This window comes from Diabrotica virgifera, chromosome 2 (genome assembly GCF_917563875.1).
Source record: "Diabrotica virgifera virgifera chromosome 2, PGI_DIABVI_V3a".
Taxonomy (NCBI): Eukaryota; Metazoa; Arthropoda; class Insecta; order Coleoptera; family Chrysomelidae; genus Diabrotica; species Diabrotica virgifera.
The window spans coordinates 45,670,664-45,686,965 of record NC_065444.1 but is presented as its reverse complement, the minus strand read 5'-3'; the positions used below and the strand labels follow the sequence as shown (position 1 = coordinate 45,686,965).

General features: G+C 33.3%; 1 protein-coding gene across 2 annotated transcripts in view; it reads left to right on the top strand.

Moving 5' to 3' along the window:
• LOC114339488 (homeobox protein Hox-A1-like) overlaps nucleotides 1–14,755 on the top strand; it is a 207,051-nt gene extending 192,296 nt beyond the window's left edge. The window contains exon 2 of one of the 2 annotated variants that reach the window (XM_028290161.2): nucleotides 9,470–14,755. In XM_028290161.2, coding sequence (XP_028145962.2) covers nucleotides 9,470–9,912 — 443 coding nt within the window. In that variant the 3' untranslated portion in view covers nucleotides 9,913–14,755. Of the gene's footprint in view, nucleotides 1–9,466 lie in introns of both variants that reach the window. The other variant, XM_028290154.2, reaches the window with a different exon arrangement.
• Nucleotides 14,756–16,302: the final 1,547 nt, after the last annotated feature.

Sequence of the window (16,302 nt, the reverse complement as noted above, 5' to 3'; positions counted from 1 at the left end):
AACCTAACAATGATCAAGAAAGAACAAAGAATTGCATTTATAAAATACCTTGTGAATGCGAACAATTTTATTTAGGTGAGACATCAAGACCATTAGACGTTAGAATAAGTGAACATCAATCTTATATTAAAAATAGAGAATTTGAGAGATCTCAAATATGTCAACACGCATGGGATAATGAACATAGAGTTCAGTGGAGAGATTCAAGTATAGTCCTGAAAGAATCAGATAGTAAAAAGAGAAAAATCAAAGAAGCGGCTCTAATTATGCTAAATGAAACCAATTGTGTCGCAAATTCCTCGGTAGAATGCAGTAGGATGTGGTTACCCATACTGAAAGAGGAAGTCAATAGAAAGAAAATACCAAGATTAGTAAGTCAATAATATCGAGCTAGTACATATTTTATATTTTAGTATTACTTATATATCTAGTATTATTAATATTATTTATAATTTAAACATGTTACAAGTCAGAATTTGGTATTATTATTTGAGAGTAAATTAATGTAAGACCAAATACTTACGATGTCGGGATAGTATCACAGGGTTTTTCCTGGTTTTCCCTTGTGATTTACTATGAAGTCTCTAACTCGAGAATTTTACTGTCGTTGCATTTGGTTGTCTTTTTAAAGACATATCACATGCTATAATTTTTTATGACGGATATTCTTGGGTTGGGGTTAATTTCATGTAATCGAATGAACTATCTTTCAGTAAGTCGTCCCAGGAACGCAACTCATAAATATTGGCAATATCATTTTAAAGTCTTCTACTTTAAAATGTATAATATATGTCTGAATTGCCAATATAAATGAGTGAGATTAAATAAATTATTAGAAGAATTTTTTTGCTTAGCAACAACACTTTTATTTATTTTAGTAATATTTTGTATTTTGACAACGGCACCCGATTTGGGCGTCGAAACGTTAATAAAATTATTTTTTTCATTTTAATTGTGGCTTATTTCCCATATAAATAATTAATCATAAAAATGCCACAAGGAAATAGCTTCAGAACAACATTCACTAATTTTATCAATATACTGCTTCGGTCGATTATTTATAAAACATTCCAGATTTAAATGTTTTGGCCAATCCCCTACATCGCTAGGAAAAGAGTTATTGACATTGTCGTTTTCTATGGGAGATGACGGAGATGTACTTGTGACAGGTGAAGTCGCTTGAAAATCAACCGTAGAGTTGAAAATCACTTATCATTTTTTGTTCGTAAAATGAAACAATTTAAAAAATTTATTTTGTTATTGCAATAAAATTTTTTTTTGTGAGCTTTCCGGGCCTCATTATAATGCGGGCCCGAGGCAGGTGCCTCACGGGCCTAGTGGTAAAATAGGCCCTGAGATTGTATTGTTCTTCTTCGTACTTCGTCTTCTTTGCGATCCTTTCTGCGTGTTTAGCACGCAGGTTATTGTTGTTAGGAATGCCACATCAATTAGTGTTGTTTGTCTCGTTAATTTATTGACTAATACGAGATCTGGTCTATTATGTGCCACTGTTTGTTCTGTAAGCACAGTGCGGTCTAAGTATAGCTTGTGTTGTATTGTTACCCAGATTTAACCATACGGCTTACAGTCCCTCTAAGGGGAAAATTGACTCATCCCAGATACCTACGGTATCAAAAGAATTGATCTCTGGTGGGACTCTTTCCACGTTATCGACCCATAGGTGGTTTGGTATGCAGGTGTATCTCCCAAATATTTTCGTATAAGTACAGCTTTCTGAATGATCTTATAAAGATGTTCATTTAGACGGAGCTTTTTTATGTTTTCGAGGAGGTTCTTCGGAATGACTCTGGAACAGGGGAAGTTTTAATTGTGGAAGAGTTTAAAAATTTGGAATATCAGATTACGAAAACGCCCCATGTACTTTGTCGTACAGAACTTCTAATTGAATTTTTACCGTTTCATTAAACTCTCATGCAAAAATCAGACTGTTATTTATGACCAATATAATTCCTGTCATTTGACATGTTCTTCGTGTTGGACTTATTAAAATGCCCAGTTGGTGATAAATGCCACTCTGATTTTCGCATGAGAGTTTGATGAAATGGCAACAAATCAATTGGAAGTTATGTCCGACAAAATACATGGAACGTTTTCGTAACCTGACGTTCCAAATTTTTAACATGTTCCACAATTAAAACTTCCCCTGATTCAGTGTTCCCATACATCAAAGTTTGTCCGACTAGACACCGTTAAGCTATTAACAATTTTTCAGCTTGCCATTAATCAACTTTTTTTGCTACGCGGGATCCATGCCTATCAGTTTGATGTGTGTTGTGTCACCTACTGCGCAAATAGCGTGATGCAGAGTAGATGTCTCAGCTTGCATCTAAAAATAAGTTCTTAAATTAGCAATCTGTTTATCTAATTGCTCACTGCTCACCTATATCCATAAGTCCTCTTCCTCCAAAATTCCGTGGTAATGTCGTTCTTTCTACTGCACTTCTAGGATGGTGGTTTTGTGCCTTTGTGAGGTGTGCTCTTACTTCTCGCTGAAGATTTTTTATATCCGTTTTAGTCCACTTACAATGCCAAATGAATAGCTAAGCGTGGAACATGCGTACACAATTCTACTAAGTTACGTTACATGTTAAGGTGTGAACGAAGCAGCTGTTTTACCCTACGTATAAACTACTATTATTATTATTATTATTAAATTATACTACTATTATTTACCACGTAGAAAATAGTTATTATAGACTATATCATCACAAAACAAAATACTAATATGCAAGTACAGGACACAAGAGCATACAGAGGAATAACATGTGGTTCAGATCATTATGTCGTAAAATCAAAAGTAACCTGTCCATTTAGATATAAAATAACACATAATCAAACAAATTGTCAACCCCAACCAGAAGAAACTTTGGAAAAAAGAAGTTATAATTTGGATAGTTTGACCCAAGAGAGTACAAGAATACTATATCAACAAAGACTGGATGGCAAACTAATGAATATAACTGAAACATCAACAGTAGAGGAGGTATATGGAAACGTAGTCGTTAGCGTTAAAAAAGCTGCAGAAGAAGCACTCGGCTTTAACACTCAAAGAAAAAGTGAAAAACTATGGTGGAACAAAGAAATAGAAGCACTCGTAGAAGAGAAAAAGCAAGCGTATATCAGATGGCTGAGCAGTAAACAACAAAAAGATAGAGATGAATACCTGGAACTCAAAAGAATAACAAGAAGAACAACAGTAAAAGCAAAAAGAGAAATGTGGGATAAGAAGTGTCAGGAAATTAATACCTACCTGGGAGGCAGAAAATGTACAGAAACATGGAAGTTCCTCAATAAAATAAGAACTAACGAAAGGAAGAGCACAAACATTCAATTAATATCCACACAAAAATGGGAAAAGTACTATGGGGAACTACTGACAGAAAATAGGGACGAATACTTAACTCAATCACCAACAGAGGTTAACATTGAAGGAGAAGATATAACAATACAAGTGACAGAAATTATAAAAGCTATAAAAGAACTGAAAAACGGTAGGTCTCCAAGACCAGGCGATATCCCAGCCGAACTAATAAAATGTGGATCACAAAAATTGTTTGAAACCGTCACTTGGTGCATAAATCAATTTATAAATGGTTCTCCCATACCCGACGAGTGGAAAATTGCTTATATTTCGTCGATCCATAAGAAAGGAGATAAGCTTAAATGTGAAAACTATAGAGGGATATCAGTGACTAGTATATTCAGCCGTTTGTATGGACGAATAATTAGAGACCGCATTGATAAGGAGTACAAAGACCAAGAGGAAGAAGAACAATCCGGTTTTCGAACAGGAAGAAGCTGTACTGATAATATCTTCTGCCTCAAACAACTAATAGAAAAAAAATTAAGCACAAATCAAGAAGCCCACCTCATGTTTATTGACTTGCAGAAGGCGTACGATACAGTTCCTGTAAACAAACTCTGGAACGTGTTACGACAGACGAATATTAGTGTCACCTTAATAAAAGCCTTAAGAAATTTGTATGAAGGGTCAACATCACAAATAAAAACTGGAAACAGATTATCGCAAAGCTTCCTGGTTAATAAAGGTCTACGTCAGGGGTGTTGTGTATCACCGACCTTATTTAAAATATATGTTGCAAAACCATTGAAAGAGTGGAAACGAAAATGCAGAGGCATGGGCGTAGACCTTGGAGAGATTTGCTTATATACATTGCAGTTTGCTGATGACCAGGTTGTTATAGCAAACGATAAAGATGATTTAGAGTACATGGCAAGGAAATTACAAGAAGAATATAGAAAGTGGGGACTAGAAATTAATACAGAAAAAACAAAATACCTGCCAATAGGTACCGAACTATCGAACATCACATTAGAAAATAATGAAATCATCATGCCCTGCGACCATTACACATATCTAGGAATCGTTTTTGACACAACGGGGAAAGATGATGAAGAAATAAAGAGAAGAATAACACAATCCAGAAAAACAATAGGTTGTCTAAACAGCGTACTGTGGAATCATGAAATAGGAAAAAGAAGAAAACACACTATCTACGAATCTCTTATTAAAAGCAGTCTATTGTACGGAGCAGAAACTTGGCGGATAACCGAAAACAACAGAAGAAAACTGGAGGCAGTAGAAATGGACGCTTTTAGAAGATCAGTAGGAGTGTCACGCAGAGAGAGAATACGTAATGATGAGATAAGACAGCGAATGGGGGTTGACGGCTCTCTAACAACAGACATAGAAAGAAAACAGCTGATATGGTACGGACACGTCCAGAGGATGGATAACTCAAGACTCCCTAAAATAATTATGCAATGGGTACCACCAAACCGCAGAAAGAGAGGAAGACCCAAGAAATCTTGGAGAGAGGGAGTAACGAAGGCGATGAGCGCAAGAGATCTTAGAGAGGGCCAATGGGATGATAGAGTGTCATGGAAATTAGGCATCGGACAACGTCGCAAGACGTTTTAAAACCGATTGATAGATAGATAGAAAATAGTTAAATAAAATCGTACAATTTAAAAAAAAATGTAATAATTAGCATTCGCATGTAATGAGTCGTAATTATAATGTCCCAAAATGTATTTGTACTTGTAGGTACTAAACTAGAGTAATTGTTTTATTAAAATATTAAAATTCCCTTCTTCTCGACATAATCTAATTTTCTCTAAATTAATCAATATACAGCTACACTAAAAGCCATAATTCCCGTAAAGCGAAAGCGAAAAACAATCTATTAATCAGAAAGAGTTGATATTAATCCCTCGGGTCCAGTGCTTGACCAGCTGCATGCGGACCATCACACAAAAGGGGTAATTAGAGATTTCAGTGTAAATGGTGCAATATGCACGTCACGTTTGTAAAGGATTAGGTAGGGAAAATCGAAGTTTACACCATTTAATAAGTAAATACTTGGGAGCTTGCAAGTATAGCTGGAGTAACATTATAGAAAAAACCTTTAGCAACTTAAATTAATATTATTACTCACGTAAATATTGAAACAATAAGTCCAAGGTACAATATAGTTTCAATAAATTGTTTTTCTACCATCACTATTCAAAGTGCACTTTTCTGCACAGTTTTATGTTAACAAAGTTGATATTACTCACAGTATAAGATTTATGACATTAGTGTGCAGAAAAGTGACGTTTATGTGCAGAAAAGAACTTTCCGGCACAGATACGTCACGTTTCTGCACACTAATGTCATAAATCTTATACCTACTGTGAGAAAATATCACAGTACCATTACATTCCACAATACAATCATAAATATAATTGTACCATGTTTAGATGAAACGGTTTTATTTAAGATATTAGATTTGATAGTGCTTTTCAAAAAAGAACCGATTTAACGTATGTCCGAGAAATCTGCAAAATTCGCTACTTTAAGTAACACATTATGTTTGAACACATTTGGTATTTTACAAATGACTACTTCATTCCAAGTAACGTTATATATTCTGTTTACATCTGTTGTAAAAGTGTAGACAAATATAAAACCTGTAAGACAATTATTATACTTAATTATATAATAGAAATTAAATTATGGATGTTACAACTGTTTTATTTTACAATTTTATTCTTAATAAACATTTTATAATTATTAATTAACCAATAAGGATTTAAATGGAACCAGGCTCAAATGGAACTGGGCAGGACACGTCGCCAGGCTGAAAGATTCAAGATGGGCACGAAGGCTGATGGAGTGGAGACCAAGAGAAGATAAACGAAGTAGAGGAAGGCCGCCTACACGATGGACAGATGATATCAGGCGGATTAGTAAAAACTGGCAAAAATCAGCACAAAACCGTGAAGTGTGGAAACAATTGGGGGAGACCTATGTCCAGCAGTGGACGTAAATTGGTTGGATGATGATGATGATGATGAATAAGGATTTAGCAATCCCAGCAAGATACGTCGAATGTAGTAGGTATTGTGTAAATCCGTGACTGCATAAATATAACTTCAAATAGTTTAAATTCAAACAAATTAAGTCAGTGCATTAATTTTTTAACTAATTTCTGTGTAATTTGTTTAGGTATAAGGAATTTAAATTGATTAGTATTAATCAAATACAGTTTAAAATTTATAATTTATTATTATAATAAATCTTCGTTTGGAAATTGTGATTTTTATTTTTAGCAAAAACTGTGGTTGTAGAAAAAGTATAGTGTGTAACACGTGCAGAAAGGTCATTTCTCACTCGTTTGAATTGCGGAACTCGCTTGCGCTTTTACTTTTCAAACTCGTGAGAAATTAGTACCTTTCTGCACTTGTTGCACAATATACTATTATTTAATTTCGGTCTCTGTTTCTATGACTGCGTCTTCTAAGTAATCATATTTTTGGTGAAGTGATCCAAAATAATTATAAGAAAAGTCGTACACAAAGCACACCAATTCAGTGGCGGATCTAGAAATTTGCCTTGGAAGTGGAAATTTGCCTTAGGGGGAAACAAAGAAAAAAGAATGTTTGTGTACTTTGTACGCACGTAAGAAGTTATACTTCTATTATGTGATTTCAACGAAATTGATATACATAAGGACTTGCTTTTGTCTGTGTCCTCACAACAATAAAAACTAATATACACAACATTTGTTTACCCATAACCATTGACGACATATTGAACAATTATTGTTGACAGGTCATTGTAATTACCCAATCAGAGCACGTATAACGTTTGAGCTGCGCTCAGGACCAAGACTTTTGATGAATTCGCGCAAATATATATTTACTGCCAACGCGCCTAAAGAAGTATAACTTCAAAAACCAACCAAAAGTTATAAAAAAGATAAACTCAGATTACATAAAAAACATAAAAAATAACTTATAAGTTCCCTCAATTTTCCTAACTAGCGTGTTTATTGGGTTGAAGTTGTCTTTCTATGGTTTCGGTTTCATGTCAGTTAATATATTTTTTTATATTTGAACGATTTTTCCCTTTAATTTTGGAGCTTGTTAGGAAGGAAAATTTTCTCATTTTCCCTTCCCGTAGATCCGCCACTGCACCAATTTGGTCTAAAAATTAACTAAGAATAGTAAAGTACATACATGTCTAACTATAGAAGGCATGCAACAAACAACATAAAAATAAATAAACAGTTATGTAGGTGTACATAGAAAATAATGCACCAATAAGGTTTGCCAACATGAATGAGCTTAGTTATTTTGGAGGTGTCCAATAACAAATATTCAGAATTCATATCCGATATTGAACAGAATAATTATACCACCCAGTAGATTGCACGAATTTATTTGTTTTTATATTCACACACGTAGATTATTAGTTTAGATCCAAATTGGTCAATTATCAACAATATAATTTGGAAATGACACGAAAGTGCTGACAAAAGTAGAATTATTTACCTTATTTAAATATACAAATCACGCGGGCATCGTGTCACCAATGACCCAATTTAAGCTTCTATAAAACCAAGATATCTGGCCTAGAGAAAGAGCATTCATCAGTCTACATCAGTCTTTAGCTAATCGCGTATCAGTAATTAGTCAGTGTTCGGAAGTACTCCCGCGGTAGAATTACCCTAGTGTCGGTTCTATCAATAAATACCTTTATCGCTATTCGGTGTTTATATCCTTAGCTTTATACAGGAGGCAAAATAGAAGAAAACGGACATAAAGAACATGAAATAAAGTACCGTATGTTGTATGTTTAATTCTTTTTAGCAACATCTTTTTCGATCTCTCTTAAATACCATTTCTGCTTTCGTTTTTCCTGTTAGTAAATTTTTCATATTGCTTTTTGTTGTTTCTTTTTCGCTTTATTATCTCATACAATTTATTTTAGTTGTAACTCTTTTGGTATCGATATTTTTAATTTTGTCAGTATAATCCCATTGTTTAATCCCATAATCTCATTGTGTAAATTTTTTTTTTGATTGATATTTAAAACTTTGTAAGTTATATTATAGACGTTCTAGCTTGATAAGATAACAATCCTCGCCATTTCTCTAGCTTCTGCTGTCACCAGACTCTTGTCACTCGTTCAAAATTTATTTATTAAAATAAATTGTAGAAGTTTTTAAAACTCTATTCGGTTCATATTGAACAGCAAATACAGCGATTATAAAATAACATATTTTTGTAAGAATTTTCTCAGATTGTAACGATGGCATGCTCCAACAGCGCTTATCGCCGTTAGTCCCTCTTTCAGTCTTCACTCCTACAAAAGACCCACCACTACCATCGATGCGCGATTTGTATAAAACACCAGCAATGGTATAAACTGCCGTTCACCGCCGCAATAGAGGACTAAGCTGGAATACTGATCTGATAAGAGTTTCAAATCCTGTTATTGATGTATTGATCTCAAGCCAAACCGTCACCGTCTGTCCACCAGGTATTAAATGTCGTTTTCTGTTTCTTGTCCGTATCTAGTACTGATCGATTGGGCCACCTCTAACCTAGACTATTTATTTATTTTTCACAGGTAGCAAAAATAGCCGTCGATTTATTCCACTAGGATTCGTGTTTATTTTATTGTAGATAATATGGAAGTTAATTTTATTTTGTTATTTATTTTGAATATATTTTTATATTGATTAAACTTGTGTTTTACTGAGTCTACTGTCTGATAGACCAATCCCTCATAAGATTTAAATACATCTGTTTTAAAATTCCAAGACGTTTACCTAAATAGTAGATAATATGCTATATTATGATGTTTATTTGATATTTATACTAAATTTACAACTAAGATGCAGTAGACGTAATCAAACCAAGACACGATAAATGCTACTAGGAGCACTCCCAAATCATAATTTACAATGTATATACATTTTAAATCCCAAATCATGATTTCCAAAGTTTATACATTGTAAATTATGATTCGAGAATGCTCCTAGTAGCAATTACCGTGTCTTGGTTTGATTATTTCTACTGCATCTTGATTTTAAATTTAGTATAAATATTTATACTTATATCGTCAGTATACTAATATTATATATTTTTTTAGCAGCCAAGCTTCCAACATCTTCCATCACAGACTACCAAAGCTCTCCGTCGAATAACGTACCCCTAGATGTACAGAATCCAGCCTCACGAAGCTCATGCCTTGGTTCCAACGCGACGAGTCTTTTAAACCTTAATTGTTTAAATACTGGCAGGACGAACTTCACCAATAAGCAATTAACAGAACTAGAGAAAGAATTTCACTTTAACAAATACCTGACGCGGGCGCGAAGGATCGAGATAGCTTCAGCCCTGCAGTTAAACGAGACGCAAGTGAAGATATGGTTTCAAAATAGAAGAATGAAACAGAAGAAGAGAATGAAAGAGGGACTGATACCTCCTGAGCCTACTGTTGGTACAGGAAGTAACAGTAACTCTCCCACGTCTGTCAACGCTTTACAAAACGAGTCAGTTGCTGGAAGCAACGAAAATAGTCGAGAATCGAATTGATTTGGTTTAGTTTTTACAAAAGGAATTGCAGTATTTCGAAAAATTAGTTGACACGAAACCAAATGTTGATTGCCATTTTGACTTTAAAATTATTTATTTAAGCTTGTTGAAAAAAAAAAACAAGAAAAAACTTAATAAATACAATGATCGTCATTATACATTTAATATTCGCCTGAAATTATGTGTCGTCTTTGGTATTTATCTTAGGTTAGGTATCTAACATTTTTTCCTTTTTTCATCTTTATACCTACATAAAACAACTAATATGAATCAGTATCGTTCGTCGTATCTTTCATTATAACAATACAACAACCAATATAATTGCCTATCTTACACGGGTTACTATTATTGGAGCCATATCGATATTAATCAATACAATATTGAAAGTATAAGGAGTATATTGAAACAATAACATTGATGGCAATAATATTGAAAAAAATAAAATCGGTTTGATTTTTATTGAAGACCCATTAGTGCAGTCACTGAAGGTTTTCCCCTCCGATTTCGTTGAACCTCCATCGATCTTTATGAAAATTGGTGATTAGTTAAAAAATACCTTTGCGCTTTTAACCTGAGTGGGGATCCCTACTTTTTAGGGGTGGAATGTATTTTAATAAAAACACACCCAGAAGCCGATATAGGGTCCAATTTTAAGTAAATTTTCTTATATAAAATTATTCAAATAAATCAATAGTTTTTGAGAGATCAAAGATTTTGATTCTTCGTGCAAAAATGCATGTTTTAACACGGTTTTTCGTAAATAACTCAAAAACAGTAAGTTTTTTCAGAAACTTATCATTACTAAAATTGAAGCTAATAAAAAATCAAATAAACACGTTATTATAAAAACCTTTTGCTTTATACACAAATTGTACTTACGTTACTTTATATACGTAATTGAATGTATATTTTTTTTCGGTGAGTACTCATATCTAAGTACCCCAGCTTAAACAACACGAAAGCGATGCATTTTTTTAAATATAGCTACCAAACATATTTTAAAATACTTAGAAATATCTATCAAAAAATATATAGAAGAAGTCGAGAACTTTAAAATTAAGCAAGCTATGATGAAAATAAGAGGACCCTTTCGAATTTTTTAAGAAAAAATGAAAATTAAAACATACGTCACTTCAACAAAAATTTAAATTTATAGTAATTCCTATAAAACTTTTTTTATTTTAACATGTTTAATGACCTCAAAAAGTTTTGACTGGTTTAGAATGCATATTTTTGAAAAAATATATGATTTACAAAAATCAGAATTTTTCATATTTTCGTAAATTTCATTTTTTTTATAATAACTCCAAAAATACTTGATATACGTAAGAAATGATACACAACTAAATTTTATCTTTTCGTGTGTTGAAGCTTTTACTTATCTTCTAATTTTTGTATCATAACAAATAACCGAGATAGAAACTTTAAAGCCTAAATTTTACTGTGAGTACCATGTCACAGGGGCCCTTTAACCTTTTGTCTTTTAAAAAATCATGAATTTAGACGATTAGAAGTTTAATACGGTGTTATAGCCCTTGCAATTATCTTTGAAATGGTTGTCAGATAAACCTGATATTATAAAAATTAATGGAGATATTCTACAAAAACCAATAACATGTTTTTGAAAAAAATTTTGTAGCAGAGGTTTAGTATGTATAAAGGGTGCTGAATAATGAAGTCCAATTACTCGTTTGTAATAAGAGACACGAAAAAAAATTATTTAGATGAGATTGACCAACTTATCTTTCTTTTTAATGGAACACCCTGTATATTTTTACATTTTTGGATTCTACTCGATAATTTCTTTCTTAAAATATAAGGTTTTGCAATGTTATACGAAGTAGTTTAAAATATAACGATTTGTTTTTGTTAATTTCATAGCAATATTCACACCCTGTATTCCAAGTAATCCACATACCTAACTGCTTTTATTTGGGAGTTATTGTGAATTCTTGCCAAACATTAATTGCAACAAAAATAATATATTACGTGAAATTTTATTAGTTTGCCCGCGAGAATATTCAATCAAAAATAGTTTTTTCATGATTTTCGATTACAGGAGTTTGCTAAAAGGGCTGAAAAATTAATCAAAATTATAAATCAGGTATATAAATGTTAAAAAAGATTTATTTTATTCAATTAAAAGAGTTTACTGCCTCCAGAACGCTGAAATCTGCATTTTTACCATTCAAAAAATGGTAGCTTTCACCCCTAAATTGCAAAAAGCGAAAGTTAGTACCATATTGCTTTTGCGTATTGAGGTTCCTCTAACCTCTAATAACCAGTCACTAACTTTGATGAAAATCGATGGGAGGTTCAACGAAATCGGAGGTGAAAATCTTCAGTGATTACACTTTCAGAAATATAAAAAATAAAAAAAAAATGGATTTCACCCCTAAAACGTAAAAAGCTCAAGTTGAAAATATACAGCTTTTGTTTCTTGAGGAATCCTCTAATCATTCACTAATTTTCATGAAAATCGATGGAGGTTCATCGAAATTGGAGGTAAAAACCTTCAGTGACTGCACTTTCAGACATATAAAAATATTTTTAAAAACAGGTAGATTTCACCCCTAAAATGCAAAAAGCGCAAGTTAGCACTATATCACCTTTATTCCTTGAGGTATCCTCTAACCACTCACCAATTTTCATAAAAATCGATGGATGTTCAACGAAATCGGAGGTAATAGCTCATAACCACCTTTAGCGACTGCACTACATCAATATGTTAAGCCTCCGCTGTCAATATTATTGACACCGTGTGAGGGTATAGGTACACCAAATTGTACAATAAAACGGTATAGTTCTACAGCTACTGTAAAGGTTATATGTTTGAATATTTTGTTTCTTTAACTCATTTGAGATGGAAGCTGATAGTGAAAACAATATTTTTTCGTAATCTTATCCTGCTTTATTATAAACGGTAAAACGAGAGAAACTAGGCGTTGAAACACTTGTTCATCCATTCTTAAAAAATGTTTGTAGTCATCTGGCTCACTATGGAGTCCTCGAGGCAATTCGCCATATCCATGACTCAAACGTCTATTTAACCAGTTTTTTATCAACACTTCTTTGCCTCTTTTTCTCTCTTCTTGAGAATTAAAGCAGATGCGATTGGAATCGCTACATCCATCCTCCTTGACTAAACAATTTAAACTGTCACTTTATATTGATCACTACCGTTCTTTTATCATATTATATTGTGCCAATAATAGTGCAATAATAGTATTGATCGTGTAGGTATGCGCTAATAGTGGAATCACTAGCTGTATCATTGGGTACTAAATATTGAGGCTTAGACTAGATCTGTCTCTCAGGTGCGTCTCTCAGCTACGTCTTATCTTAAATAGAAAACTGAACAATGAGAAATTTTGACAGGGACAAAAATTTTTTTATTAACTAATCATATTTAACATCCTTCAGACAGCTATTCCGGTTCAGTCACCTAAACTCGGCCATGAAAGATCCTACCTACAAATTTCCAACCAATATGGTTGATGTCATGTGGTGCCAGGGGTTAATCTGGAAATATTTTTAACATCCTTTAAAATCAAATAATTTAATGTAACCCCAGCTGTTCAAAAACAATTTAAGGGTTTTTATCCGTATATTTTGGTGGCTTAAAGCATGTAAACCTGTAAGTATAACGCACCTCTTAGGTCCAGTGGAAAGGTGGTTGGGTGCCCTTTTATTGTGACTTATACCCAGTGACAATAAAACCTCTTCTATGTCGGCACTTTGACCTCAAGAAGTAATACCGGCAGGACGCAATTGGTAATTCACCAGTGGTGGATGCGGGTTTTCCGTGTTAAAACCCGTACGTTTCTACGCGACTAGTAATGCAAGAATGGTGGTCTAGCGACTGGCAACCATGCGCGGTCGCCATGCGCGTGGAAAGATTTTACTTCCAATTTTTCGGAGAGTGGCTCTACTGTCTCTCTTTATACTGTATCCACGTTAAAGTTGTCCTTCATCCTAGCATTTCCAGCAAAGTATATTATGACTTTTGGTGACATTTCTAAGAAGTCATAGGGGTCGAGTTAATACTACTCAAATATATTGAGTCTTATCCCATTCAACTCTGGGCAATTCTATGCACAGAAAGTGTTTCGCCGTCTCGTCTTCGTTCTTTTTCTCGTCCGATTTTATTCACGTGCTCGTTAAGGCGACAGTGTCCTGTTCGGATACCGATAATTTGCAGATCATTCCTATTTTTATCTAGTAGATCTTAGGATTTCTCTCTTTTTCTAAGGTTCGTGTATAAAAGTCTTCAAAAGGTTTAAGATCCATTGTTCGTACGAGTGGTTACGTTTCATTCATTCCACTCAGTCCGATATAGACAGATATAGACATTTTGGCTGTCCTTCTTGCTCTGCCAATAAAAGGTACTGAGCCTTTGAATGCTTCTTTTGTCACACCACTATTAAGTAGGTGCCTTTTTTCATTTACTTTTTCCTCAATACCACTGACCAACCTCGGAAAAAAAATCATTTTAAGACGGCTGATTCTTTCATATATTGTTCCCTATGCTTCCTCGAACACCGTACCGGCCATCTGGCTACTGATACAGGTTGCGTTCATTACTGCACAGCACACTTGTACAGGTAAACATACCGAATTTAAAATTATTGTAAGACGAAAAGTTTTTTTGTCATTACTTTTTAAACATTATTAGAAATATGAATTGTAATTGCCAGACATTTCTGTGGTTTAAAAAGTAATGACAAAAGAATTTTTCGTCCTAAAATAATTTAAATGCAATATACAGGGTGAATGATGAGTGTGATAAAGCTCAGTAGAGCTCCGCTATAGTAATAGATAGCAATAAAAGTTAATAATAAAAATTGTGGCCAACTTTCAGCTTCACATTACGAAATTAGTTAGATTGTTACAGGGTATTCGATAACATAGTGGCAGACCAAACTTATGTTTTTTTAAATGGAACACCCTATATTTTATTTTATATTCGAAATCCTCTTAACTTCCCATCACAAAAATATAATGGTTTGTTATGTTATATAGGGCTTTTACAAAGTTATAACCAATTTTTTATGAAAATCGTAACAAGTTCAGCTCCCTGTAAAAATAAAAAAAGCACAACAGCGATGGTTTCTTGGTGCCATATTTTTTATTGATTGTGAAAATTTTTAAGAATTGTTTATATTGCTAATTTTTCTTATATCGAATACAGGTGTACATTTTTTCTCAGAAATTTTAAATGGAACACCCTGTATTTTATATTACTACCGAAAAATATTATTATCGTACTTTAATTTTTGTATCATATTCCCTATGCCTAAATTTGTCAGTTTTCGAGATATTTTCATTTATCAGAGCAAGTTATTAATTAGGGTGTTCTATTTAAAATTACTGTGAAAATAATTTACTTGCGTTTTGACTCAGCCTATATTCGATATAAAGAAAATTAGCAATATTATAAATGTTGACAATCAACAAAAAAATATGGCACCAATAAACCATTGCTGTTGTGCTTATTTTTATTTATACAGGGAGCTGAACTTATTACGATTTTCATAGAACATTGGTTATAGCTTTGTAAATACCCTGTATAACATAACAAACCTTTATATTTTTGTGATGGGGAAGTTAAGAAGATTTCGAATTTAAAATAAAATATGGGATGTTCCGTTTAAAAAAATAAAAGTTTGGTCTGCCACTATGTTATCGAACACTCTGTAACATTCTAACTAATTTTGTAATGTGAAGCTCAAAGTTGGCTACAATTTTTGTTATTAACTTTTATTGCTATCTATTACTATAGCGGATCTACTAAGCTTTTTCACACTAATCAAACACCCTGATTTTGTGTTTACCTGTACAGGTGTGCTGCGCAGTAATGAACGCAACCTGTATCAGCAGCCAGATGGCCGGTACAGTGTTCGAGGAAGCATAGGGAACAATATATGAAAGAATCAGCTGTCTTAAAATGATTTATCGAAAACGTTGCTAGCTCTTAGACCAATGTCCAGACACTCAGAGTAAAGTTATTTTGTTTTCGTGGATCTTATATTGTAGATTTGAATGTGCTACCCATCCTTTGGTTTTACCATTCAGCATATTCATTTTGGATTTTTTTAAATTACAATTATTTGATAATTTATGGTAGACATAGCATAACTTAGACATCCTGCAAGGCAACAGTTTCAGAATCGTAGCTACTTGTTTGAGATGTTTTAGGAATGTATAATATAAATTAATGCGGGTTTTTCTGTGTTACTACCATTAAGGCAAGTAGCTTCCCTTGGTTTTTTTCTTTTTAGGTTTTATTATAAAATAAAAACAGTAAAATTATGTATAAAAGGTATATTTAAAAACCCTCAAAAGGGCCACATCAAATTCACATACAGTAGAGCGTCGATTATCCGAATT